We start from the raw sequence: 24,706 nt of genomic DNA, 5'->3' as shown, positions 1-24,706 counted from the left end.
TGTTTTGAACAACCTTAATACCGCCACAAAGTCATACATGAATTGGAGTGTATTTTCATAAACAAATATATTTGGGTCAAAAATCGAATATTAAAAAATTATAATTCATGGCAAAATCTTTTGTAATTCTTTCCTATAGATCAAGGTCTTTCTTCGATATCCCTTATCGCATTTTTAAAAAATACTACAAAATATATCAGAATGGCAAAGCTAAAGTGGTAAAATAAGGAACACATAACAATTAGGCTTATACCCTACATTGTTTCGGGTGGGTTTGAGTCGGTCTGATCACGTTGGGACAAAATGTTAAGCGGATCCTCACTGCGTAGGTATCCATTGTGTTCTGGGTGATGTTCAAAGATCACTTCTCCCCGGATGACCCGCACCCGGGGGCCGTGAGCTCGAGCTGTGAACTTCACCTTGCCGCAAGTGTCAGGACGTAGGCGGCGATGAGCTCGTAAACCGCTGACGACTACAAAGTATTTATCGCATCCATAGCATTTATAACGCTTCATTCCAATATGGCGCAAAAGATGGGAAATCAGAGTTTCCCGATGAGTGAAATCCAATGAGCAAACCTACAAAGATACAATTGATTACAATAATATTGACAAAACACTGTTCCATTGCAGTATTAAATTATGCAACTAATGCTACAGATTAATCCTTACCTTTCATTTAAACGGCTTTTCTTCGGTGTGAAGACGGTGGTGCACACGCACCTGACCAGGAGTGCGGAAACGTTTGTCACAATAGCTGCATTTGTGCGGCAGCGCGCCGTGTGGATTGTCTTGTGGATGCGTAGGGCCCCGAAAGTAGTAAATACTTTGGAGCAGTCCGTGCACTGAATCTGAGCACTTTTCCCTTGACTCTTCTTACTATACAAATAATTTATCATTTTCAAAAAACTGCAAAACCGAATGACAAGAAATAATAAAAGATGAAATAAAAGAAATTAAGAGACTTTTTGTTTTAAGTGTACTGGCTTCCGCTTTCATTTGTTGCCAAACGTATTAGCTTCTATCGACTCTTCTCTCTTTGTGATGCTGATAAGGAGATTTCATCATTCTAGATCATGAGCGCTCTCCTCTTCTGCCGAAGTCAATTTCACATTTCATATCAATGCAATACTAATACATTAATGAAGAGGCGATTCGTTATGTGTGGCAAGGGTATAAAAATCCGAAGTCTGTTCCCAAATTTGTTGGTCGAATTAAGTCATGACGAAGATGCGGTGCACATTTATATTTTTGCTCTCTGTTTTGGTATGTATTAAAAAAAAAACTGATTCTTTATTAAATCGTATGCATATTCCGCAGAGCCTTACCTGTGCTGCACCTCCAAGGTCACAAAAGGAGATCCTGTCTCAATTCTTTCGCTATGCCGAGACCATTCGTGGCATTCAAATTCACAATATGCTGGTCGTCACAGTTAATTTTGTGCAGCAGATAGTGGATAGTGTGCCGGTTGAGGAACGTGGACCGGGAACATCTGTCCTAGAGAGCTATATTAACCGCGGCAAGAACCTCCGTCAGCATGGCTCTACTGCTGAGAAATATGTCTACGTCTACGATCTACAAGGCGTGTTTGAAGGTCTCAAGGACAGCTTATCTCAATCGGCACCCGAGTCAAAAACAATTGGAATGAGCCTTATCGGATTACTGGGCGTTGCCAGTGAATTCGCCAAGGAGGATGAGAAAGTGCATAATAAATTTACGGAAGGTGCCACCCAAATGAAAACGAAGCTGACTCTGGCAACCATAGCCCAGGAAAGTGAGGTTTTTAATGCGATTAACAAATACATAACTTCTAACGATGTTCAGCAACATGAAACCCTCATAGAAGAAGTCCTGAGATTTAAAAATAAATACTAAACGACCGTAATAAAATAAAACCAATTTAATGCACCTTTTCTTAATGCAATTTGATTTGCTCTTAATTATCAACTTAGTATAATAAAATTGTTATCAGCTTTCATGGTCATGGCTTCCAAATTATTATAGGGTAATAGCTTTTAAAATTTTGAATTGCTTGATAAGAGATTTTTTGAACAACCTTAATACCGCCACACAGTCATACATGAATTGGAGTGTAATTTCATAAACAAATATATTTGGGTCAAAAATCGAATATTAAAAAATTATAATTCATGGCAATATCTTTTGTAATTCTTTCCTATGGATCAAGGTCTTACTTCTATATCCCTTATCGCATTTTTAAAAAATACTAAAAAATATATCATAATGGCAAAGCTAAAGTGGTAAAATAAGGAAAACATAACAATTAGCTTATACCCTACATTGTTTCGGGTGGGTTTGAGTCGGTCTGATCACGTTGGGACAAAATGTTAAGCGGATCCTCACTGCGTAGGTATCCATTGTGTTCTGGGTGATGTTCAAAGATCACTTCTCCCCGGATGACCCGCACCCGGGGGCCGTGAGCTCGAGCTGTGAACTTCACCTTGCCGCAAGTGTCAGGACGTAGGCGGCGATGGGCTCGCAAACCGCTGACGACTACAAAGTATTTATCGCATCCATAGCATTTATAACGTTTCATTCCAATATGGCGCGAAAGATGGGAAATCAAAGTTTCCCGATGAGTGAAATCCAATGAGCAAACCTACAAAGATACAAGAGATTATAATAATAATGACAAAACATTGTTACACTGCAGTAATAATTCATGCAACTAATGCTACAGATTAATCCTTACCTTGCATTTAAACGGCTTTTCTCCGGTGTGACGACGGTGGTGCACACGCACCTGACCAGGAGTACGGAAACGTTTGTCACAATAGCTGCATTTGTGCGGCAGCTCGCCTGTGTGGATTGTCTTGTGGATGCGTAGGGCCCCGAAAGTAGTAAATACTTTGGAGCAGTCCGTGCACTGAAACTGAGCAATTTTTCCTTGATTCTTCTTTGACTTCTTTGAGCCATTTGATTTATCTGGATTTTTCATTGGGGATGTTGAATCTTTGTTAGAAGTAAGATATGATAATGCCGGTGTTTGATCCTTCAAAGGTGCTGCATCGTTTTGCAGAAATGGCAAATTAACAGTCTTGTCTTGATTTGGAGTAGATTCTGGCACTTGTGGCTTCGTTTCCAAATTCGTTGGCAATGGCACATGCGCAAGCTTAGGCTCAGAGTCTGATGAATCCAATGAGAGAACTAAAGTGGAGATAAAAATATGTTAATTGACTACAGATGATCAGTGTAGAAAAGAAAAGTGATAGAGAAGCTTGTATGTTCCGTATCTGTTCCTGGTTCGAAGCTCAAACGGCCAGGCTCATCGGAGAACATTTTTTAGTTTTATGTTCGTGCACTTTGTGGGCATAGAGTTAAAGTCTCAAATCTCTACAGCGGTATCCGTGCACGTTTTTTTAACGCCTAATAATAGAGCGGCAACAATATATATATACTTACTTTTGTAAGGCATTAATATCACTTTGAGGCTGTTCAATTTTTCTTGGGTCAAATCATGCTTGCTAGTCAGGTGCATTCGAAATGCACAGTGCTTCTCGAAGAATCGCTGGCAATGCGGACAGGTCCACATAAAACGGTAGAGTGGATACTGGATCTGTAGTTCCTTGGCCACTATAAAACATAGTGGGTTGAGAGTCAGTTCAACGGGCTTGGGTGCATCTGGACCAACCAACGGAGGTAAAGGTGGAAGATCATTATTTATCTTTGAAGATTGCAGCACTGTTCCCGGCAGTGGCAATGTCTTCTCTATGGAGCGTATTTGATTACGAAATTCCGTAATTATCTTCATGGATTCGGGGCGACTTTCCGATTTGTTAAAAGCGTCGACGAGGAAGCAGGATGATCGGCTGTGGGTTTGAGCCGGCAACACAGTTTTGATAGTCGTAGGGTTGGAAATAGTTGCAGTATTATCCACCGATTTGACTTTGCTTATACTTATCGCCTGCGGAATTTTGAGGACACTGTTCAACATTTCCTTGTCACTCAGGCTAACTGTATGCGATTCCTTTGAGGCAGTCGGCGCTTGAACTGGCATCTTAAAGATTTTAGTGTTGGGCGGCAATTTAATGACCATGCAGTTGCTGGGCAATACTTTCAGTACATTGGCTGCAATCGGAGGCTTTTTCTGGGGCACTGCAGTTTGGCTAGGACTTGTGGGTATCTTTAAGTTATTAGCATTCACTGCCTGGTTGTTTGTCTTGTTTAGGGACGCCACATTTGAGTTGGGTAGTCCATTCCATTTAACAGCTGCAAGAGGAAGATGTTAAGGCTATTTAAGACACATTAACATTAACAAAATGCTTACTTTTTAAATCCACCTGCACTTTGCCGGAGCTCAAAGCAGGCAAGCGCAGTTTGTTTCTTAGTGGAGTTGGTATATTTGACCAGATGGTTTCAATGTTGTTAGAGCGCTCCTCCTTGATGATAGCATCCGGCATTTCCTCGTCCTGTGGTTCCAATTTAACGCTGATCGGGGGATTGTCTTCAAAATGCATTTGTTCTCCTTCCTCCGCGTTGAGCGGCTCCTCTTTTATCTGTACATCGCACAGTGTTTCGGCAGAGACTGGTGTATTTACTGCCACAAGTTCTGGCTTGGAGGATAGACCCTGCATGTACTGCACCCGCCCGCAGTGGAACTGGCCATGGTTCCTATGCAGACTAAGGCTCTGGTTGGACTCGAAATGCCGACGACAAGTGGCACAGACATAACGATACACATATATGTGCCTCTGCATATGGCTGGCCAGGCAGTCCGCGTCTCTGGCCAAGAAATCGCACACCTAAAAGGTTCGTTTTTTAAAGATTTTTAAAATGATAGACTTAAAGAGCCCACCCTGCAACAATAAACATGTCCTGGCGGTGAGTGCTGGCGATATTCGTGCTCAAGGATCTGTTCCAGAGTATCCATCCAAATGCCACATCCCAGCCGACAGAAATGGCGGTTCATTTCATGGTTGACTCGGTGCCCTGAGAAATCCAGGTGACTTTCAAACACGTAATGGCAGATGTTGCATTCTTTTGGGGTTGGCTTGTCCTCCGATGAAACTGCGAGTAACTGCAAATACAATATGTCACATTAATACATAGTTAATAAATATAAATTATTTTGTTTTGATAATATAGTTAGACAACTCAGTTTTGCTTTAAAAGTAGCTTACACTTTAATATATTCTTTTTTTATTACTTTTCAAGTAACGTAAAGTAATTTCAAAGTAGTCTTATGATCTTTGAAATACTTTAATAGTAAAAATTAAGATTAGGTAATAGAATTAGTAGCAAGAAAGTCCTACTCTAGAAATGGGTGTAGTCCTTTGAGAAGGATTCATGTAAAAAATATAGTTTCTTAGAAATTACAAGATCAAATGTCAAAAAGTATTCAAGATTTTAAGATATGGTTCTTAAATATATAATTTGATCCCAAAACGGAATCTTCACTACGCCCCTGGATGGCATTTTTAGGTTATATTTACCTGCTGCTGATCGAGTCCAAGGCTGGAGATAAGTGTTCCCTCGTCCTCCGATACCAAACGGTTCCTAATCGGCAACTTTATCATTTGGGAGCTCTTTTCCAAGATTTTCAAAGTGTCGCATGCTGAAGATTTGCAGAAATTCGCAAGAATTAAAAGTTAACGGTATAGTGCGTAATAGAACAGCGACACCCATACTCGTGCAAACAAACAGCACAAACACACGCATGTGAGCGGAGAGCATCGCAGGCTTACCGCTCAAAAGTTCGACGTCCCCGTCCGGCGAATCGTCCTGCGGCTCCAACTTGACCCTGGCGTCCTTGATGTCCATTTCCTGCTTGACCAGGGCCAAGTCCACGTGCATTATTTTCCGCTTTTAGGATATCAGATCAGCAAATATGAATATGAAGAAGAAGAGAAGAGCATCGCAATAAATACCGCTGTACAACTGCCGCGATCAGAGAATGACTATCGAAAGGCGCAGCGTTGCCACCCCCAGCGATGCGATGCATGTGCATATCGATAGGTGCGTTTAACCACCACCAACAAATTGGGCACAGTATGACCGTACATGCAAAAACAAAGATTGTTGCAACAACAATATTTTCTGGTCAAAGTAAACAAAACCAAAAAGTTTAAGGAAATCAAGGGAAATCTGGAGATATGAGCAACAGCGAGGATTCGCAGCAGTATCTGAACGACATGTTGGTCAAAGAGGAGGACGAGGCGTCCGGTGGTAAGCGGGAAACCAACTATGCTTACCAGTATTCTTAACTTTTGTCGCCCACCACAGACGAATCGGACAAACAGGATGGTGGGATTATGCTGAGGGAACAGGACCGCTTCCTGCCCATCTGCAACATCATCAAGATCATGAAGGTGCCGGTGCCCCAGAACGGCAAGATTGCCAAGGACGCACGCGAGTGCATCCAGGAGTGCGTCTCCGAGTTCATATCCTTCATCAGCAGCGAGGCCATCGAACGCAGCGTAGCCGAGAACCGGAAAACAGTCAACGGGGATGACCTACTGGTGGCCTTTAGCAATCTGGGATTCGACAACTACGTGGAGCCACTGTCCATTTACCTGCAAAAGTACCGAGAGGTAAGTGAGGTTGCTTTATCCATCTCAATTCCCTCTAATCGAATTACCTTGCCCACATCAGTCAAACAAATCGGATCGCAATCTCTTCCTGGACGCCAGTTATCCTCATACCGAAGATGGATCCTCCACGAACGAGGCGGGAAAGCAGTAGCACCTGGTTTGCAGACCCTTCTAGTTAAGGTTATATAGGTAGTCCTGACAGTAAAACATAATTTGTAGTATAATTCAACGTGATTCTTTAAAAACTTGCAGTTTAATATACATTTTAAGTTTTCTAACTAACGTCTAAAGTAAATACAGGTATATTATTTTTTTTTATCTACACCATCTTTAAGATTTTGAATTAAAGTTGTAAACTATGTTTTTAAGTTAATTAATAGCACCTTCCATTGATTTACTTATGATTTAATAATATGCAACTGCAGTCATACATAAATTTAACGAAGCACAGTCAAACTTAGGATTTGATAATCATTAAACACACTTATTAAGAAAAATTGCTCATACACAACTGTATAACAAACAAACCTGTTCATTTATAAATAGAAAATAAAAACATAGCAACCACTTTAACTTGGATCTGCTCCTCCATTACAAATGTTTTCCTGGTCCGATAAAGGTTCATTCTTTACCTGAACTTGTTCCATTTTATGGTAATTTATATCCAATAAATTCAAGAGATAGGATTGACCCACGTGCGCACTATAAAGTTTACCTGTTTTTAGCAAGCTACAACCTATTATTCTTGCAATCCATTTTGTTTGGGGGAGGCACTTATGTAAACTATAGTTTAATATTAAAAGTCCTAACTTATACCTATATAAACAAGATAAACATTACCCTACTTTAACATAAAACAAGCTTTGATTTTTTTTATTGTATTATTTTAATGTGGTTCTTTACTAGTTTTCTGCAACATGGGCAGACCAATGAAGAGTCATTTGTTTTCGCTTTCGCTGTAATATCGTAAAGACAGTTTGAACACATTTTAAAATGACCACATGGCATCAAAGCCACATCCCGAGGCTTGTCATTACATATGATGCATTTAAGGACGTCTACCATTTGGATAGGTCCAGGTTCAGGTTCATGACACTCCTCTTCATCCTGCCCATTGTCGGAATCCGTATCGGTGGTTTCCATATTGGAGACCCACTGCAATGGCTCCATTTCTTTATTAACAATATCCTTATTGACGATATCCTTAAAAAAGTCATCAAGCGATATTTTTTGCTCATTAAACTCATCAACTACTTTCTGAATTCTATTTCTTCTACTCCGTTGTTTGCTGCGTTTTTCGGTAGGAGCAATCAGCAGTTCTTTAGCAGTGTTACTCAGAACAGTTGAAGCAGTAAAATCTTCATCTCGAATCACTTCCAGGAATTTTAAAAATCTACAGTGTTTCTGTAGCTTTCGGTCAAGCGTTGTGTTAAAGGACTCCAACGAAATTGTCGTGGTCATGTTTTGACGATGGACAGTAAATTTCTGAGGGGTAATCTACAAAAGTTTTTAAGAACAATTTATAATTTTCTGTAGTAAAAGTCATCTTGCTCACCTTAATCATCCATTCCTCTTCAAAATATTTCAAAAATATTTGAAGTACTTTATGGCTCTCCTTTGGCAAATTTAAGAGGTCTAATTTTAAAGTCGCAAGCATTGGTTCTATGTGCTTTGGATCAACCAATGCTAAGCTTTGAAATTTTTGGTACCAGTTGTAGGAGTTAACATTTCTTTTTATAGTAAATCCAAAGGTTTTAATACTCAAACTTTTCTGTCTTAAGGCTTGGCAATAATGAAACCAACAACTATTTAGAGTTGCTTTTGGAAATATAGCAGTTAACGCCTTACGAAGGTCCGAATCGTAATCAGTCATAAAACTGGCCGCTTCAAATTGAAAAATGTGTTGGTTTATAAAGCCAAAAAGATGCTTATATGCCTCGGTAGACTTTCCCGACAACAAAATATAAATGAAGGGATATGTCTAAGAAAATATAAATATTTTACAACATGCTCACAGGCAATTACCATTTACTTACGTGATCCATAAAGTGAAAATGGACAACAATTAAATTTTTGTATCCACATGACGGTACAGTGCTTAACGTCCCATCAATGGAATACTCACGTTTGCCTGGATTGTTTTTTATAATTTCTGAAATACTTGGTGATAGAAAAATAGTATAGGCAAAATTCTTTTCCAAAATTGTTTGCCGATAGAATGGGCCTTTAATATGCTTGGATATGCCATATTCAGTCAGGAACTCTTCGTTTTCGAATAGCAATTTTGTTTCGAGCGGTGATGTGGGATTGCTGGGCATTCCTTTACTTTGAATTTTAAAAAGCTGTCTTCGAATCTTTAGGAAATTCACCAGGGATCCTGCTTCCCCAGCTTTCTGGCACTCTTCTTCAAAAATTTCCCTAATTCCTTTTCTTTTTAGGTTTTTTTCGCACTGGTTCTTTACAGCATTTAGCAAGTTCAATTTTTTTATTAATGCCTCTGGAGGATCATGATTGTGACGGCTATTTTTGGACAGAGTGCATGTATGGTTAGACACTTTGGCAGAGACGTTACAATTTTCTACATAACAAACATAACGCGAAACAGTCTTGGTCTTGCTTTTGATTTTGAACAACTGTTTCGTACTGGTTAAAAAGAGTAATTTTGAGTTTTTACGCAGTCCCGAAATATATTTAAATTCGCTGGTTATGTACGAGGATTCTGAGTCCTCATCAACTTCCACATAATCAAAATCCGATGGATTTTCATACGACATTCTGGGTTCCTCTTTAACTAGGATATCCATATCTTGTTCTATTTGACAATCCTCTGAAATGAACTCCTCTTCTGCCAGAGGCTCCACCTTTACAAGGATATCCTCCCCTTGTTCCATTTTAAGTTCTGAGCTGTTAAACTATCCTCTGTTACATTATTTTAGGCCTAAATTATTGAGATGAGGTTCTTGTTCCCAACTGAGATCCACTGTAGGGACCGTTGAACAGTAGTTTGCCCAGTAAAAATTATATTTTCCCAGTTTTCTTAACAATTAAGAATTAAACAAATCACAAAACTCGGTTTATGTTGTATTATTAAAAGCAGCTGTTAGACCTGCCAACTCGATTACCTCCTTTTATACGATGAATACTTTTTCCATATTTTATACGATTAGTATTCATCGTAGATATCATACAAAAAACCCGCCGAATTTAAAATTAGAATGCTAAGTTGACAATTTTTAAAAACATAAATATTTAAGAATGAAAGTTTCGTGTTAATCTTTTGATTAAGATTTCACTATTTTTCTTTTGGTCTATATCCGATTTGCCAAACCTCTCCCATAAAGGAAGGACCCAAGTTAAGACAAACTATCTTAAAATCGGTTAGCTTCAGTTTCAGTAATTTGTATATTTAGAAAACCTCCATCTATTATTGGGTCATCTACATGTCTACACATATACGCTCAAGGATATTACATAATACGTATGTATCTATAGTTTATATATGTATCATGGAAACTAAACACATTTCTTTCACAGTTAAAGTACGTATGTATAAAAAGTAAAAACAAAAACTTAAGGAACATTGTGTTTGTTTCTTTGTATGGCATATTCTCCTAAAGCCACTTACAAATTAATAACGCATTAAAATCACCGGTAGAGACTACATGGTAAAACTAGAAGACGTGATGTGGCAATGGTACAATGAATGTACAAAAAGGTCTATAAAATGGTACAGCTAAAACTAGACTAAAATGATTCCTTGTGGGTAGACTAAACCAGCAGCATGTCGTCGTTGTCCATGGGCTCGTCCTTGATCCGATTGCTGGTCGGACCACTGGCGTAGTCGCTGAGGAATATGTTCGTATCGTCGTGGTTCAAATGCAGCGTGGGAATTGCACCAGGACGCAATTCACCAGGCTGGGCAAAACAATGCGACTCAAAGTGACGACAGCAGATGTGCTTGGAGCGGTCCCACTTTGGTATGGCCTCGATCTTGAGATTGTAGCACCACTTGGCGCGCTGATTGCGCTGCTCCGGAAAGTCCAGCATCGGCAGCTGAACGTTGTCCACCTCGCAGATAACGCATCTTATGGTCTTGTCGGTGGGCAGGTGGACCGAGCAGATATGTTTGCCCCGGTATCTCTGAGTATCCGTAAGCCTGAGTGCTTGGCACCACTGTCTAAGCAGCGAGGGATCTTTAAAAATAAAAATAAAATTTTTAAAATAAACATCTAAATTTTGTATTAGCTTAGTGCCTTACTTACCACTGGGAAACTTGTGGAGCTTGACATTTCCATTGTGATGGCAGTCAGCCATGCAACAGGTTGCAATGGGGACGGGAGGATTTGGCTTTTTCTTAACTTCGACCGAGACACCTCCTTGGGGATTCAAATGCCGCGTGGGGATGGCGTTGCGCATGAGACGCCTTACCCCAATCAACTCGGGCTCGAAGTGACGGCTGCAGATCAATCGCGTATTTCGCTGAGTCTCCTTGAAGACCATGCCCGTTGCCAGCTCCCAGTTGCGGACGGAGGTGCGGTTATTGGGCAGCCGGAACAGCTTGATCCCTTCGCCACGGAAGGCGCGGCAGTACGGGAGGCAGCACTGCTTGACCTTCCACGGCGGAATCGTGCCAGGAGGCCAAGGGTCGAACTTGGAACGTCGCTCTCGCTTGATGCGAACCTCCGGCTCCATTTCATCGTCCTCCTGTAGGCCATCCTCGTCTTCCTCGTCCTCCTGTAGGCCATCCTCCTCCTCGCCGCCGTCGCTTTCGGCCTCACTGCGATCTGTTGCTAGCTCCTGGCACTGTTCGTTCGTGAAGATCTTCTCCGGCACATTGACGCCCAGCTCCAGCGTGGGCACCGCCCAGGGGCGCAGCTTCCTCAGGCTGATGCAGTGCGGCTCGAAGTGAACGCTGCAGATCATGAACTTCCACGGACGCCGCTCATCGTAACGGATGCGTAGGTTGTGCATCCAACGGTCTTGCTGGCGCCTCGATTTGGGGAACTTGTATATGTGGACGCCGTGCTGAGATCTCTGACGCTGGCAATGAGCCAATGAGCACTTATCGTATCCCGACTTTACCTGGTTGTAGGTAACCTTCTCTTGCTTAACAGGAAGACGTAAATGGCTTTTCCAGTTTGACTGGCTAAACGATAGTTGTATAGGTACCGTATCCTCCTCTTCTTGGTCCTCGTGCAGCTGCAACTCTGGCTCTAGGAACAGCATAGAGTCTTCGTCTTCATCCCTTTCCTCCTTGATCTGTACGTTGCTTGACTCCGCTCCCGACCTCTTGTCCAGCCTAAGGTTGATGGCCTCGAAGTCGTTGTCGAAGAGCTCGCTGGGAGCCTTGCTTCCCAGTTTCAGCGTGGGCACACTGCCGTGAACTAGTCGCATGTTGAGCAGGCACACCGGATGAAAGTGGGCACTGCAGATGCGATAGCGCCACCGGTAAAAGGGATCGAATGGCACCTGTGTGTTGTGCTGCCACTTGAGGCACATGTCCTCGGAATGAGGGAATTTGTGCAGCGTCATGTTTTCAGTGGTCAGGTGATTCATACATCCCTCAATCTGACAAAACTTGCTGGACTTTTGAGGCGGAGCCGGCGTCGGCATGCATAATTTGGTGACCTCTCGAACGGTCTCCCCCTTATGCTCACTTGGCAGAGCACCTTGTGGCAAAGGCAAAAGAAGCTCTTCCATATCCTGTATGGCAAACTCATTCTCGTACAGCTTGTCCGGTCTCTTTGGCCCCAAGAGTAGAGTGGGCATCGCTCCCTTCTTTATCCTGGCGCTTTGAAAGCACTCCTGATCGAAATGGTAACTGCAAATGCGATAGCGCCACCAGAACTTCTCGTCCATGTCAACTTGGGTGTTGTGCATCCACTTCCTAGCAGCCTCCGAAGAGGCGGGGAATTTGTGAAGCTTAATAGTCCCATCCACGTCCTCAACAGTCACCTCGCATCCCTCAACGGCACAGTGGTTGGCATTGTACTGGTTCCGAATGCCAATAGGTTGGTAAATGGAGGCGAGTTCGTTATAGGATTTGTCCACCTTCTCGTAGCTGTCCATCCGCTCAACATGACCAACCTCCAGAAGCACCTCCAGAGCCTGCATCTCCGAGTCTTCCTCATCGGACTCGATGTGCTCCATTCTTACAATGGGTTCCAACAGAGAGTTGTCACACTCGTCCTCCTCCTGAAATTCCTCCACCCTTTCTTGTTTGATTGTCCCGGCTTCCTGAGTCAGTTTGGCTGTCATCTCGAGCCACTCCTCTTTGGTGGGAATCTGATGCACAGGATCTGCTGGCAAGTGCAGAGTGGGAACGCTCCAGGGATGCAGCCTTCGGTCATCAAACGAGCAGCGTGACTCAAAGTGGTTGCGACATACCTTGAGCATGTATTGATGCTGCTGCTCCGTAATCTCCAATTGTCCATTTTCCACCCACATCTTGAGGATGTCTTTTCTTTGCGGCAATCCGTGCAACAGAACTTTATCCCGGGGCCTGATCATCTCACAACCTTTGACTGCGCAGCTAACTATTTTCACGCGCCGATTGCTTCGAGCAGAATGGTAATTATCTTCGAGGAATCTATTTGGAACGTGCTCTGGAAAGTTTTTATCACTGAGATCATAGAGAATCACATAATGCAGCGGACAAAGCTGGCCGACACCATTAGCCGGCTCTTCGATGTCCAAATGACGCAGCCAAGCTCTTCTGAGGTTCTCCTCATGGGGCAGAGTGTAAGACAGGTTCCTAGAGAATTCTTTGCACTCAGGATAACAGCAATCGACATCCGGCATCAGGGCTCGCTTGGAAAGCTTTAAGCATTTGCCCAGATTTTGTAGCTCCGTCTGGAAAATGTCCGGAGAGGAATGTCCCAGTTCCAGAGTGGGTATCGAACCGGAGATTAATCCACTTTTTTCAAAGAGAGAGGATTCAAAGTGTTCACTGCAGACTTTCAGCCTGCCTAGCTGATCCTTAGTAACTCTCAGACGGAGGTTATACATCCACTTCTCGGCCAACGCCAATACTTTCGGAAAACCATTGAACTGAGCGTCTCCCAGCTGCCGTACCCGTCCGCATCCAGGTGCACAGCACACCTCTGGTTTACTTTGACAGAGATTTTCGGGATTGGGTAACATCTCCACCTGCTCGTCATGACCAAGCAAAAGAGTCGGAAGCGCCCCAGGGCGCAAACCCCTGTTGGCACCAAAACAAAAGGATTCAAAGTGGCGCTCGCAGATGAGCTGCTCTCCCTGACCGAGGTCCAGGGAATTGATCTTCAGGTTGTTGCTCCAAGCTTCCAGATGAGCAGCGTTCTTTGGTACCTTGTAGAAGCGGAGACGGTCGCCACTCGCATCCTTCACACATCCGGGCACCAAGCAGTGTTTTTCAATGTCATCTCTGCTTAACTCCAGAGTTGGAACTGATCCGTCAATTAAATCCAAAGTGTCCGGTTGAAAGCATTCCGGGGCAAAATGAGACTGGCACACCTTGAACCCATGGCTGCTGGCCTGCATCGAGCGATGTCTGCAGGCGGCTGCCCACTTTCGTATCGTTGCCATATCCTTGGGATACTCATAGAGCCGTATTCCACTATCTTCAGCCTGGAAACAAGACAGCACGGAGCAAAAGCGTTCCCGGATAAACCTCATCGCCTGCTCAGTGTCCTGCCCGCCAGCGATGTTTCCGTTGTGCCTGGCATTGGGGATAACATAGCCGTCGTGGCCCAAGTTTAATGTGGGCTCTGCCCAGCTGCGAAGTTGCTTCTTACAAATGGCATCGGGTTCGAAGTGAGACTGGCACACGTAAAGCTCCAGGGGATCCACAAGGCGGGGTTGCTGTTGCGTGTTCACCAGCCACCGGAGCAAAGCCTGCTCTTCGGTGGGGAAGCGGTAGAGCCGTATTTGGCTGTTTCCAAACTGTCCACATGTGGGAATACAACATATCCTCATCCTGCCTCGAGGACTGGGACTTGCACTCGCGCAGGGACTGCTCAGAGATGCGAGATCTGTTTTAATTCTTAGTGGAGTTAGCCTTGCATTGCTATTGGGAGTTATACTGCGTGACTCAAGATCTTGCTGACAGGGATTCAAGTGAATCTTGCCCTCATGGCTCAGATGCAAGGTGGGTATAGCCCATGGTTTTGGAAAATCCGCTTCTATGCACGCTGGTTCAAAGTGGCGCACACAGATGCGATAGCTTTTATGCCTCGAATGATCGTAAGCTATCTTAGTATTATGTAGCCACTTGAAAAGCGTCTCCTCCTTGTCTGGAAGCTGAGTGAGCTGAAGATCCTTGACATTTTTGGAGGAGCAACCAGGCACAGCGCATTTGAGTTCGTCAGCAGTCCACAGCAAATCCTCCAAATCCTTTTCTGCGAGAACCTTGGGCAATTCCACTTGTTCATACAGCTCCATGAAGTGGGAGCCACATAGAAGACCATCACTGCCGAGAGGCAGATTAAGGTGGGACATCCAGGCGGTTCTAATTATCATATTTCCAGGCAAGTCCACTAAGCTTGAGGAAGAATTTTCACAAGCGGCGATCAGACAAGCTCCGTTGTTTCTGTAGATGTTCCAACTATTTTGGTCTAGCCTTAAGGTGGGAATTGCCTGCTCCAACGGCTTTCCATTTTCCATAACTTCCGCTTCAAAATGATACAGACATACTCGAATATCGCTGAAACTCGTGTCCATGGAGAGCTTTAGGTTGTGCTGCCACTTTCTTAAAAGACTTCGCTCCTCAGGCAGTGAGAATAATTGCTTATCCTCCTCTTTTGCGCAGGTGCTGATGCAACATTTTATCGGTTTACTCTCCCTCTGATTCTTCGTTAGAGTCTTCGCCTCCGTCTTTATATCCCTCTCCGTCTGCATCTCCATCTTGATCTTCCTCTCTTCCTGAATCTCCATCTTCAATCTCTGCATCATCTGAACTTCCGCTGTCCTCCATTTGCTTGGTCGAATATCCGGCGGCTCTGTTAGCTTCCTCTTGCGGCAGTGTTTCAGGCTCCAAAGCCGAAAAACCGAGTGCTGTGGCTGTGATTGCTCCAGATCCAGATCCATTCCATTACACGAGTATCTAAGTGGCTCATTATGTCCCACGTTGAGTGTGGGTACCGCATTCTGCTTGAGCTTTCGGGTTCCGAGTACCTCAGCCTGGAAGTGCTCTATGCAAACCCGGCCGATGCAATCATCCGGATTCAGGTGAAGATTGGCACACCACTTGAGCAGCAGCTGGCGATCCTTGGGAAAACCAAAGGTGCTGAGAAGGTGAAAGGCAGTACGTTCCTTCCTGCAGTGCTTTAGGCAGCAAATGGGCGTCACATTGTTGGCGGGCTTTTCCCGGCGCAGTGGGACGATTGGAGGAGTCGGTGGCGTGTCTGGCAGGAAGTGATCCATTTCCTCCAAGTCCTCTTCTTCGTCTCGATCATCCTCTTCATCCCGACGATATTCGGCTTCATCATCGCTTGGATGTTCGGCAAAGGTCTCTACCAGTTCAAGCGGATCAAAATAGTGGTCGTCTTTCTCATCTTCATCCTCATTATCCTGGTCATTGTGCTCCTCCTCAGCCTCCCCGTCTTCCTCCTCCTCATCGATTAGCTCCTTTTTTGGTTTCAGTCGCGGCAACTCAGAGCTGCCTTCCTCATCCTCGGTCAGTCCAACCTTTATAGCCTCATTGTCGTAGATTAACCCCTCATCGTGACCCAGTTTCAAAGTGGGCACTGCACCTGTCTTCAGCTTTAGTTTGCCCCGAACCTGTGCCTCAAAGTGATCCGCACAAATCCTGCCGCGGCACTGATCCGGGGTTAGACGCAAATTCGCCCGCCACTTCTCCAGCAGATCCTCACTTCTTGGATATCGGTAGGTGCGCAGATCGTTGTCGATGCTCCGACGCTTGCGGCAGTGCCCCAGGGCACAGGTGGGTGTGAAGAATCCCGGTATGTTCTTCGGATTCTCGTAGATCGGCTGCTCATGGTGGCCCAGTTGTTGCGTGGGCATTGCCCAACTCCTCAGTTGCTTGCCGTCAATGCAACGCCGGTTAAAGTGGGCACTGCAAACCCGTGTCGATCGGTCCACCTCGTCGGGCTCCAGTCGCAGGTTGTGTCGCCACTTGAGATGTTGCTGCTTGCCGGTGGGAAAGGGAAAAAGCCGTGCTCCGTGCTCCATACGACTGCGTCCACAACTGTGGACACAGCACTTCAGATCGGACATCGTTTTCTTAAACTTTACCTGTAATGTTAAAAAGTTAGTCCTGGATAACATATATTCTTCTGCTGCTAAAGACTCACCTGTCTAGTTCTCGAATCTGTGGCATCGGGCATGATTGTCACATCCGGTTTAACGTCTTCCGACTCGGAAAGTTCCTGCTTGATGGCTATCCCACCAGATTCCTCGTGTATCCGCCGCTGTCGTCCGAAAAGGTTGCTCTGCAACTCCGACGGATTCACCTGGAACAGATCATCCGTCTCGTCGTGGCCCAACTCTAGGGTAGGGATCGAGCCTATGTTTAACCGAGTCTTGCCAATACAGATGTCCTCAAAGTGCGCATTACAGATCTTGTAGCGTTCGCGTTCCAGGAAGTTAAGGTGATCCAGTCGCAGATTGTGCTGCCAGCGCTGGAAGAGATTAGGGTCCTTGGGAAAGCTGTTCATCTGCACCTCGTCAAAGCGGCGCGTCTTCCCGCAGGTGGGCACAATGCACTTGAACACCGGATCCACATACCGGTCCTCTGGCTTGGGGTTCGGTATTAACTCGATCTCGGCATCGTCGTGACCGAGTTCCTGAGTGGGGATAGCCCACTTGTACAGGTGCTTGGGCCCGATGCAATCCGCCTCGAAGTGTTTGTTACATATGCGAACTCCTGTGCAATCCACTGGGTTCATCTTAAGATTGTTGCACCACTTCCATAGCATATCGTCGTCATCCGTGGGAAATCGGAAGAGTCGTACCTCCGCCTGTTCCTTGGATGCCTCGCAACCCTCCACCACGCAGTGCTCGTCCGCAAAGGCCTGTGCTTCGTTGGGATAGATGTCCTCGTCGTCGTGACCCAATTCCAGGGTAGGAATGGCGCCAGCGCTTAATCTCCTGCCATTGAACGAGTGTGTCTCGAAATGACGGGAACATACTCGGTATTGAGCCCTCATAGCCGCCCTAGGACGCGTCTTGATGTTGTGCATCCACTTGCGCAGCTGCGTGGGACTATGCGGGAGCCGGAAGAGCTGGACGCCCTGCGCCCTCGTCTTGCGGCAACTTTCTACTATGCACACACGCTGCAGACACAGCTTGCTTGCCTTCAGCTTTGCCGGATTTTGGTAGATCTTTAAGCCGGGCGGCGAGTTTAAGTCCAGTGTGGGTACCGCCAGCGGCACCGGACACTTTTTGCTCAGCACATGTGGCTCAAAATGAGCCGAGCACAGCCGGCGTTGGGCACTGCCAACCATGGGGACCTGCAGATTGTGCGCCCACTTGGCCAGAGTAGAGCGATTAAGCTTGGGGAACCGATAGAGCTGAACGTTGTGTAGAGCTCGAACTTTGCGGCAGTGTGGAAGACAGCACCTGGGCACCCAAGTGGGCTTTACGGAAGCCGGGAGCTTGGTTTTCGTGTGAGTTCGCCGCTTGTACAGCATCGAGTGCTCTGGATTCTCATAGAGATTCTCTATATTGCCAGCCAGGTTTAATGTCGGTATCGCCCAAGGTCGCATCCGCTTGCCGATGCAGTGTGCCTCGAAGTGAAGATTACAGATCCTCATGCTCGTCAGCTGACTAGCCTCTGTTTGCAGGTTGTGTGCCCATTTGGCCAACACGGAAGCCTCCTCCGGCGGCCGGTAAAGCTTGATGTCGTCCACACTGGGATTTCTCTTGCAGCTCTCCACGCAGCACTCGCCCTGTTCTTCGCCATTGTTTGGCGCAGTGGGTCGAGAATAGAACTCAGTGACCTGTTCCGGTGTTGGAAGAGGATATGGGATGTTTTCGTGGCCCAGGATCAGTGTAGGCACCGCCCACTTCTCCAGCCTTTTATTGCGCAGGCATCGATCCTCGAAGTGCACCTCACAGATGGCGTCGTTAAACAGTTTACTGCCATCCGGAACGGCCCTTTGGAGATTGCCACACCACTTGGTCAGCAATGACACATTACTTGGGAATCGGTGCAGGTTGGCATGATCCCTGTCTCGATTTCTCTTGCATACGGCGACGCAGCATGTTTCCCGGATATTCAGCTTTTTAATCACATCCGGATTCCGATGAATATCTTCCTCGTCGTGACCCAAATTGAGGGTGGGCACCGCAAATGGACGCATACAACCGCCGATGCAGTAAGGCTCGAAGTGCAGACTACAGATACGCATGCCTTTGTGCATCTTTTCCTCTGGTATCTTTAGGTTGTGGCACCACTTGCGCATCTGCTCCGGTCGGCGCGGTATGGTGTGGAATGTGATGTTCTCGTTGTTGTGTCGCTTGCTCTCGCAACTAGGCACACAGCAGATGTCCATGCTGTCGCTGGCGTTCATCGCCGAGGATCCACCGGCACCCATGGCCAGGTAAGAGGACGTCAGCTCAGGATCAACGTAGTGAGAGGTCGAACTGGCCGAGGATGACGTAGACGCCGCTGAGTGACGCTGGTATGATTTGCTGTGCAGGTGCTGTTGCAGTGAATGTTGCGAATGGTGATGATGCGCCTGGTGCTGCTGGAGGACATTGCTGTGACTGTTGGAAGCCGTTGGCGGTGGCCACAGCTCGTTCTCGTAGATGTTGAAGGTGTCAGTGTGACCCAGGTGAAGCGTGGGAACGGCACCTGAAATATATTCATTTTTATTACACTTTCTGCTTTCCTGATATGTATAATTCTTTGGAACTTACCCGGTGATAGCTTCCGCAGACCCAAAGCCTCTTTGATAAAGTGGGCGCTACATATTTTGTGATTCTTGCCGCGATACACTCCCGGATCCAGGCGTAGATTGTAGCACCAGCGTCGTAGGAGCACCTCATCTCTGGGAAAACGATATAGCGACATATTGAAGTCAGAGGATCGGCTCCGGCGGCAGAAGTTGAGGCAGCAGCGTTTCTCCTCCACGTACAGATTCTTGGGGTTGTCGTGGATCTTGCCATACTGGGCACCCAGATGTAAGGTTGGCACCGCCCATGGCTTCAGCCGGAACTTGCCGATGCAGCGCTCCTCGAAATGGCGGCTACAGAAGTGACGCGGCTCCTTCGCCTGAACGGGAAGTCGTGCGTTCTGGCACCACTTGATGAGGCTCTTGATGTCCTTGGGAAAATTGTAGAACTTTAAGTTGCTCTCACCCCGTTGACTGGTGCAGTGCGGCATGCTGCAACGCGCTACCTCGCCGGTGGTGAAGGTGTTGGTCAGTTCCCTGTTCTGGTAGAGATTGGCCACGTCATCATGACCCAGGTTGAACGTGGGCACTGCCCAATAGCACAGCGAATAGCGATTGATGCAGCGCTTCGGGAAGTGCATGCTGCAGATGCGGAAATTGGCGTAGCTTGCGGCGGGTATGTGGAACATCTTGAGATTGTGCAGCCACTGGTTGAGGTACTTTTCGTCCTTGGGGAACGTGAAAAACTGCAGCGTGGGGCTGGTGCTCTTCCGTACTCCGCACAGTGGCACACAGCACAATGCGTCCTCGGAGTCGTCCAGCGTCGATGAGTGTGCCTGTGGCCCAGCGATCGCTCCTCCATGGATTGAGCTATCGCTTCCATAGGCATTATTGTAGCTATTCTCCTGAACGCTGTAGGATGACTCGCTGGTCGAGTTGCTATAGCTGCGCTCCAGCTTCACATTCACATCGTTCTTAAGCGCAGAAGCTGCGAACATGGCTGCTCCATCGGCATTTGCCTGGCGCTGCTGCAGCAGTGAATTTAATGCAGCCGTGGCCGGCAAGGACGAGCTGGATGGGTTCGATTTGTGGTGCGGGGCGGTGGGCACTAAAAAACAAATATCGCATTAGAAAATGCGATATATGAATAATTAATATATGAAACTGTATACATTTGTATAGGCACAATGTGCGTGGCACATATATTATCAGCATGTCTATAAGCAAAATTATTATTCAATCTTATGGTTGTTATAGGTCCGACAATTCCGTTTTTTTATAGGTACATCAAATAGAATTTATAAAAGTCAAACTGCGCACAAGCGCCTACATAAGAAAATTCGTATCGCTAACCCATTTGAGTACTTTATAGGATTGAAAAAGTCACAACCAATTAAGGAACGGTCCATACTCTTCCGTCCCCATTCTAAATTAAATTCTTCCAGAGGTCAGGTTGTTATCTTTCGGTGTCACAAAGTCTTTAAATTTATAATTCGGTCGAATTTGAACGTGTTGAGAAATACTTTTTTGAGTAAGTATACATTTCTTTGGGGATTCTATCTCATAGTATAGAAAATCTAATAATTTTGGACCATGACACCTTTCTATTGAACTTACTTTCCATAGTCGCCATATGGCAATCCTGCAGCTTGTAGTTCGTCTGGTGCTGCTGCGCCTGCGAGTGTGATCCAGAGGTTGCCTGAACCCCCGTATAATACTTGCCGCAGAAGTAGGGTGCGGCCAAACGATGTTCGTGGAGCTCGAGAGCCGTCTGATACCACAGGCGGCAGATGGGACAGTCGAAGCGCTGCTGGAATTTATGTTGCGGCAGGTGGGCGTAAAGCTGCTCACGGGTAGCGAAGGTTCCAGAGCACATCTGCAACACGGACAGTGAATGAAACAGGGTTCCAGAGAATTTATAAAAAAGCCTCTTACGTTGCAGACAAAGCTATCGTATTCGTGCTGCATGTACTCATGCGCTTCGCACTCTGCGATCGTGTCGAAGTGCTTGCCGCAATACTTGTGGCAGAAGAACTTGTCGGCACGGTGGAGATGCTTGTGCCGCTGCAGCTCCTCGGTGGTCATGAAGGACATGGGGCAGGTGGTGCACTTGAAGTCGTACTCCTGCATCCCGCAATTGCTCTCGGCCACGTGGCGCAGATAGGCCTGCTTCTTGAAGAAGACTTCCTTGCAGCGCTGGCAGATGGGCAGGCTCTCGGAGCTCCGATCCAATTGCTGTTTGCGGCGCAGAAAGCTGCTGGTATTCTGAAATGTAGAAATGATAATTAGATATTTAGCCTAATAAGAAGTGTATTACTCTCACCCTTCCGTAGGACTCATTCTTGACGGTCAGTTCCACTTTGGGACTCAACATGTCCTCGCTGAATTCGCTGAACTTGCTAAAGTCCGCAAATGGAGTGTTGTCGTCTATATAGTTTGACTTGTAGGAATGTTCGTCAATGGGTTCCGCTGTTAAAAAAGAAATATTTATTGAATTATTCCATGAGTTATTAAAAATAGTTTAAATTCGAAAGCAAAACTTGTAAAAGATCGCAGTTAGGAAAAAGTTATTTGTAAAATTGTTATACAACTACGTTTTCATTATTTAAGTTATACAAGTACCAAATTATTTATTCTAGATTGTATTTGCTGTAATATTTATTTATACCAATGTAAATGTTTCGGGAAACTTCGCCAAGATGAAAAAGTATGTACCCTTTGTTTGTTTCCATGGTTTCGAATTGTATTTTGAACTCCCCTTTGCATGCTGATAAGAATGAATTGCTCCTACATCAAATTGATAGATAACAGAGTGCTCTGCAGACAAACAGATATTTAATCTATTTATATTATTTATGGTACCAACTTGGCCTTTGAACCGTTGAACTATGCATACAAAAGGGATTTTTAAATAAAAATGATTCTGAACTTATTGATTGACCGAAAAATTGATTAGAATATTTGAGTATAAAAATATATTAACATTTCGTTTCTTGGCCTGTTTTATAAATATCAACTTGATTTTCGCTTCACCCAGATATAGGGAATATGAATAGGTAAATCCAATTCATCGAACATATGGAACTAACTAGTTATAGTTATATGATTAAACTTATATAACTTATGTCAATGTTTTTGAGAGGGCGTTGTATTTTGTGCGTACCTTATAATATTTGTTTTACTCTCTGGATTCTGCCACGCCCATACGCCCATTAAATTGGCGGTGCGGGGCGGAACCAATAATTTGTAGGTTAGTCTATGGGAGAACGTTACATAAGATGCGACTTGGAAGACAGTCCCCCACAACCCATTCCAAAAACCAAAAGAGGGAGATGATATGCACACTTATTGGGTAATACGATGGGTATGTGTGCGTACGAATCGAACTGAATGGGTTACGCCGGTAGTATAAAGCATCTATCCGAGTATACATTTGCCAAATGGATACATACTGACAACCGTACTTTCGCACATACCGAGAGACGCGCAAACAGAACAAAATTGTACGATACGGAACCGAACAGAGCAGAGATACAGATACAGAGCCGTAGGTTGACGAGCGGTGGAACAGAAAACCGAATCCGAAAACCATCCGAACGAAACAAGCGCCAAACCTCAGCGAAACTCAATAAACGTTTTATTGATTCGACGCCAAAATGGAGCTGAAATTACGCTACTTATAGGAAAATGGCCCCAACTAAGTTTGGTGTGGTGCGTTTATTCTGTATCTGTTTCTATGGCGAAAATGGATTTTGCGCTAACCTTTTCTGAATTGTCTAGGTTATTTATAAGAGATTTTACATAGTAATATTTTTACAGGCTTATTTAAGGGATTATTAAATAATGTTTGTGTGTATTCCTTAAAGGTATCTGTAATTTGATAAATTTTTCTATATAATTTAATCGGATTATGTATATTACTACTTTGCTTTTAATAATATACATTTAAAAGTTCTCAGCGTATCACTTTAAGTATACACAAAAAAAGGGAGTATTCATGTTACTACTGCTTTAATCAATGTTATTAACTTATTTCGGTGTGTGTTTTTTATGAAGTTAACTGATTATATATTTTTTATTTACCTATATTAGCAATTACTTACATTTTATCAATATTTCTGGTGCCGGGGGCGGGGCCATGGGATTGGGAGGCTGCTGGAAGGCCTCCATGGGTTCGCTTTTGATATAGGGATAGCTGCCGGTCATGATATTGTGGCCCATATAGGGCCTTTGTTGGCTTAGGTGTTGTGGAAGTTGCTGATGTTGTTGCTGCTGCTGCTGTTGTTGTTGTTGTTGGTACTGCAGCAGTTGGTTGTGGGCATATGCCACTGTGTTGGCCCCAAGGCCGTAGCTCGGCCCACCACCACCCACCACCGTCCCACTGACATTGAGGCCACCGCCAGCGGCGCCATAATAACCCTGCGTGCCACCACCACCCCCTTGTGGGCCATAGCCTCCTCCTCCCCCACCCATGATGTTGTTGTTGCTGTTGCTGGTGGCCTTGCAGGATGGGTCGGGGGCGGGGGCGGGGCCGAAGGCCGAGTGGGGTGTGGGGTAGGAAGCAACATGTGAGTACCAATTGGCGTGCTGCTGCTGCGGCGTCTGCTGCGTTTGCTGCAGCTGCTGCTGCTGCTGTTGCTGCAGGGACATGGGCGTAGCAGGGGGCGGGTAGTGGTGGGCGTAGTGATGGGGGTGGGGGTGGGCGTGATGGGGGTGTTGTTGTGACATCACGGACGGTTTGCTTGCTGTTTATCCTGCCCCACGAATCGTCGTCGCCTGGTTCTGTATCGCCGTTTTATTATCCTGCAGCCAAGTTAGGGGCGCGTTTGCTCTCTTTTTCGCAAGCTTTTGGCGTCTTTTATATACCAGTTTTTCATCGGCCCTCGACTGTGTGTATGTATCGAACTGGCATTGTTGCTATTGTCCTTCGGCATTCGCATTTTCCCACTGCTGGCACACTTCACACATGGCACTCTGCAATTGCTCGGCAATTGCGATTCTTATTTGCTCTGGGCGGCCGTTGGATCTTGATCATTTTACTATTTTTTTGCTCCCGAACGCGCGACGAACGACGTCCCACAACAAACTGTTCAAACGGAGCACAAAAAACGTAAGAAAACGTAAGTGTCGGCAGAACGTAAGTGTCAGTATAAAAGCGAGACAGCCTCAGCGTAAGTGTCAGTAAAAAAGGGAGACAGCCTCAGCGTAAGTGTCAGTAAAAAAGGGAGACAGCCTCAGCGTAAGTGTCAGTAAAAAAGCGAGATGCAAGATGGAAGATGGGAGAAGAGCCACACACAAAAACAACAACGACGAACGAACG

General features: G+C 45.3%; 5 protein-coding genes and 1 non-coding gene across 7 annotated transcripts; 2 read left to right on the top strand and 4 right to left on the bottom strand.

Moving 5' to 3' along the window:
- Positions 1 to 1,169: 1,169 nt before the first annotated feature.
- On the top strand, positions 1,170 to 1,923 carry LOC119546432. The gene is made up of 2 exons (XM_037852700.1): positions 1,170 to 1,265; positions 1,320 to 1,923. The coding sequence occupies exons 1-2, from the start codon at positions 1,221 to 1,223 to the stop codon at positions 1,872 to 1,874; spliced, it is 600 nt and encodes a 199-aa protein (XP_037708628.1). The 5' UTR covers positions 1,170 to 1,220; the 3' UTR covers positions 1,875 to 1,923.
- Positions 1,924 to 2,090: 167 nt separating this feature from the next.
- LOC119546429 lies at positions 2,091 to 5,905 on the bottom strand. Its single transcript, XM_037852698.1, has 8 exons — positions 5,888 to 5,905; positions 5,705 to 5,822; positions 5,453 to 5,574; positions 4,816 to 5,037; positions 4,288 to 4,762; positions 3,423 to 4,229; positions 2,713 to 3,167; positions 2,091 to 2,619 (listed from the first exon to the last, which is right to left on the bottom strand). Exons 2-8 carry the CDS (start codon positions 5,811 to 5,813, stop codon positions 2,296 to 2,298), a joined length of 2,514 nt encoding a protein of 837 aa, XP_037708626.1. The 5' UTR covers positions 5,814 to 5,822; positions 5,888 to 5,905; the 3' UTR covers positions 2,091 to 2,295.
- LOC119548926 lies at positions 3,237 to 3,377 on the bottom strand. The gene has a single exon (XR_005219367.1).
- A 100-nt stretch (positions 5,906 to 6,005) lies between the features above and the next one.
- LOC119546434 (transcriptional activator hap3) lies at positions 6,006 to 7,123 on the top strand. The gene is made up of 3 exons (XM_037852703.1): positions 6,006 to 6,185; positions 6,243 to 6,550; positions 6,612 to 7,123. Exons 1-3 carry the CDS (start codon positions 6,113 to 6,115, stop codon positions 6,699 to 6,701), a joined length of 471 nt encoding a protein of 156 aa, XP_037708631.1. The 5' UTR covers positions 6,006 to 6,112; the 3' UTR covers positions 6,702 to 7,123.
- A 72-nt stretch (positions 7,124 to 7,195) lies between these two features.
- LOC119546431 lies at positions 7,196 to 9,654 on the bottom strand. The gene is made up of 3 exons (XM_037852699.1): positions 8,587 to 9,654; positions 8,106 to 8,531; positions 7,196 to 8,047 (listed from the first exon to the last, which is right to left on the bottom strand). Exons 1-3 carry the CDS (start codon positions 9,439 to 9,441, stop codon positions 7,424 to 7,426), a joined length of 1,905 nt encoding a protein of 634 aa, XP_037708627.1. The 5' UTR covers positions 9,442 to 9,654; the 3' UTR covers positions 7,196 to 7,423.
- Positions 9,655 to 9,933: 279 nt separating this feature from the next.
- LOC119547192 lies at positions 9,934 to 24,616 on the bottom strand. 2 transcript variants are annotated; one of them, XM_037853929.1, is made up of 8 exons: positions 23,490 to 24,616; positions 21,710 to 21,855; positions 21,322 to 21,651; positions 21,004 to 21,262; positions 19,412 to 20,494; positions 16,843 to 19,346; positions 10,813 to 16,783; positions 9,934 to 10,743 (listed from the first exon to the last, which is right to left on the bottom strand). In XM_037853929.1, the coding sequence occupies exons 1-8, from the start codon at positions 24,112 to 24,114 to the stop codon at positions 10,319 to 10,321; spliced, it is 11,343 nt and encodes a 3,780-aa protein (XP_037709857.1). In that variant the 5' UTR covers positions 24,115 to 24,616; the 3' UTR covers positions 9,934 to 10,318. The 2 variants fall into 2 exon arrangements, with proteins under 2 accessions (XP_037709857.1, XP_037709858.1); XM_037853930.1 differs by lacking the exon at positions 23,490 to 24,616 and adding an exon at positions 22,550 to 22,667.
- Between the last annotated feature and the right edge of the window lie 90 nt (positions 24,617 to 24,706).

This window comes from Drosophila subpulchrella, chromosome 2L (genome assembly GCF_014743375.2).
Source record: "Drosophila subpulchrella strain 33 F10 #4 breed RU33 chromosome 2L, RU_Dsub_v1.1 Primary Assembly, whole genome shotgun sequence".
Lineage (NCBI taxonomy): Eukaryota > Metazoa > Arthropoda > Insecta > Diptera > Drosophilidae > Drosophila > Drosophila subpulchrella.
The sequence above is the reverse complement of the archived record's forward strand: the minus strand, read 5'-3'. Positions and strand labels throughout refer to the sequence as shown.

Bases quoted from the DNA above. Each gene is read 5' to 3' on its own strand.
- LOC119546432 (XM_037852700.1), top strand. From the start codon at position 1,221: ATGACGAAGATGCGGTGCACATTTATATTTTTGCTCTCTGTTTTG. The intron at 1,266-1,319 runs GTATGTATTAAA...CATATTCCGCAG, and splicing joins TATTTTTGCTCTCTGTTTTG to AGCCTTACCTGTGCTGCACC.
- LOC119546429 (XM_037852698.1), bottom strand. From the start codon at position 5,813: ATGCACGTGGACTTGGCCCTGGTCAAGCAGGAAATGGACATCAAGGAC. The intron at 5,038-5,452 runs GTAAATATAACC...TTGTATTTGCAG, and splicing joins TTGGACTCGATCAGCAGCAG to TTACTCGCAGTTTCATCGGA. The intron at 4,763-4,815 runs GTGGGCTCTTTA...CGAACCTTTTAG, and splicing joins GACATGTTTATTGTTGCAGG to GTGTGCGATTTCTTGGCCAG.
- LOC119546434 (XM_037852703.1), top strand. From the start codon at position 6,113: ATGAGCAACAGCGAGGATTCGCAGCAGTATCTGAACGACATGTTGGTC. The intron at 6,186-6,242 runs GTAAGCGGGAAA...CGCCCACCACAG, and splicing joins GGAGGACGAGGCGTCCGGTG to ACGAATCGGACAAACAGGAT. The intron at 6,551-6,611 runs GTAAGTGAGGTT...TGCCCACATCAG, and splicing joins ACCTGCAAAAGTACCGAGAG to TCAAACAAATCGGATCGCAA.
- LOC119546431 (XM_037852699.1), bottom strand. From the start codon at position 9,441: ATGGAACAAGGGGAGGATATCCTTGTAAAGGTGGAGCCTCTGGCAGAA. The intron at 8,532-8,586 runs GTAAGTAAATGG...ATATTTTCTTAG, and splicing joins ATTTTCACTTTATGGATCAC to ACATATCCCTTCATTTATAT. The intron at 8,048-8,105 runs GTGAGCAAGATG...AAACTTTTGTAG, and splicing joins AAGAGGAATGGATGATTAAG to ATTACCCCTCAGAAATTTAC.
- LOC119547192 (XM_037853929.1), bottom strand. From the start codon at position 24,114: ATGTCACAACAACACCCCCATCACGCCCACCCCCACCCCCATCACTAC. The intron at 21,652-21,709 runs GTGAGAGTAATA...TCTACATTTCAG, and splicing joins AGAATGAGTCCTACGGAAGG to AATACCAGCAGCTTTCTGCG. The intron at 20,495-21,003 runs GTAAGTTCAATA...TTTGTTTTTTAG, and splicing joins CCATATGGCGACTATGGAAA to TGCCCACCGCCCCGCACCAC.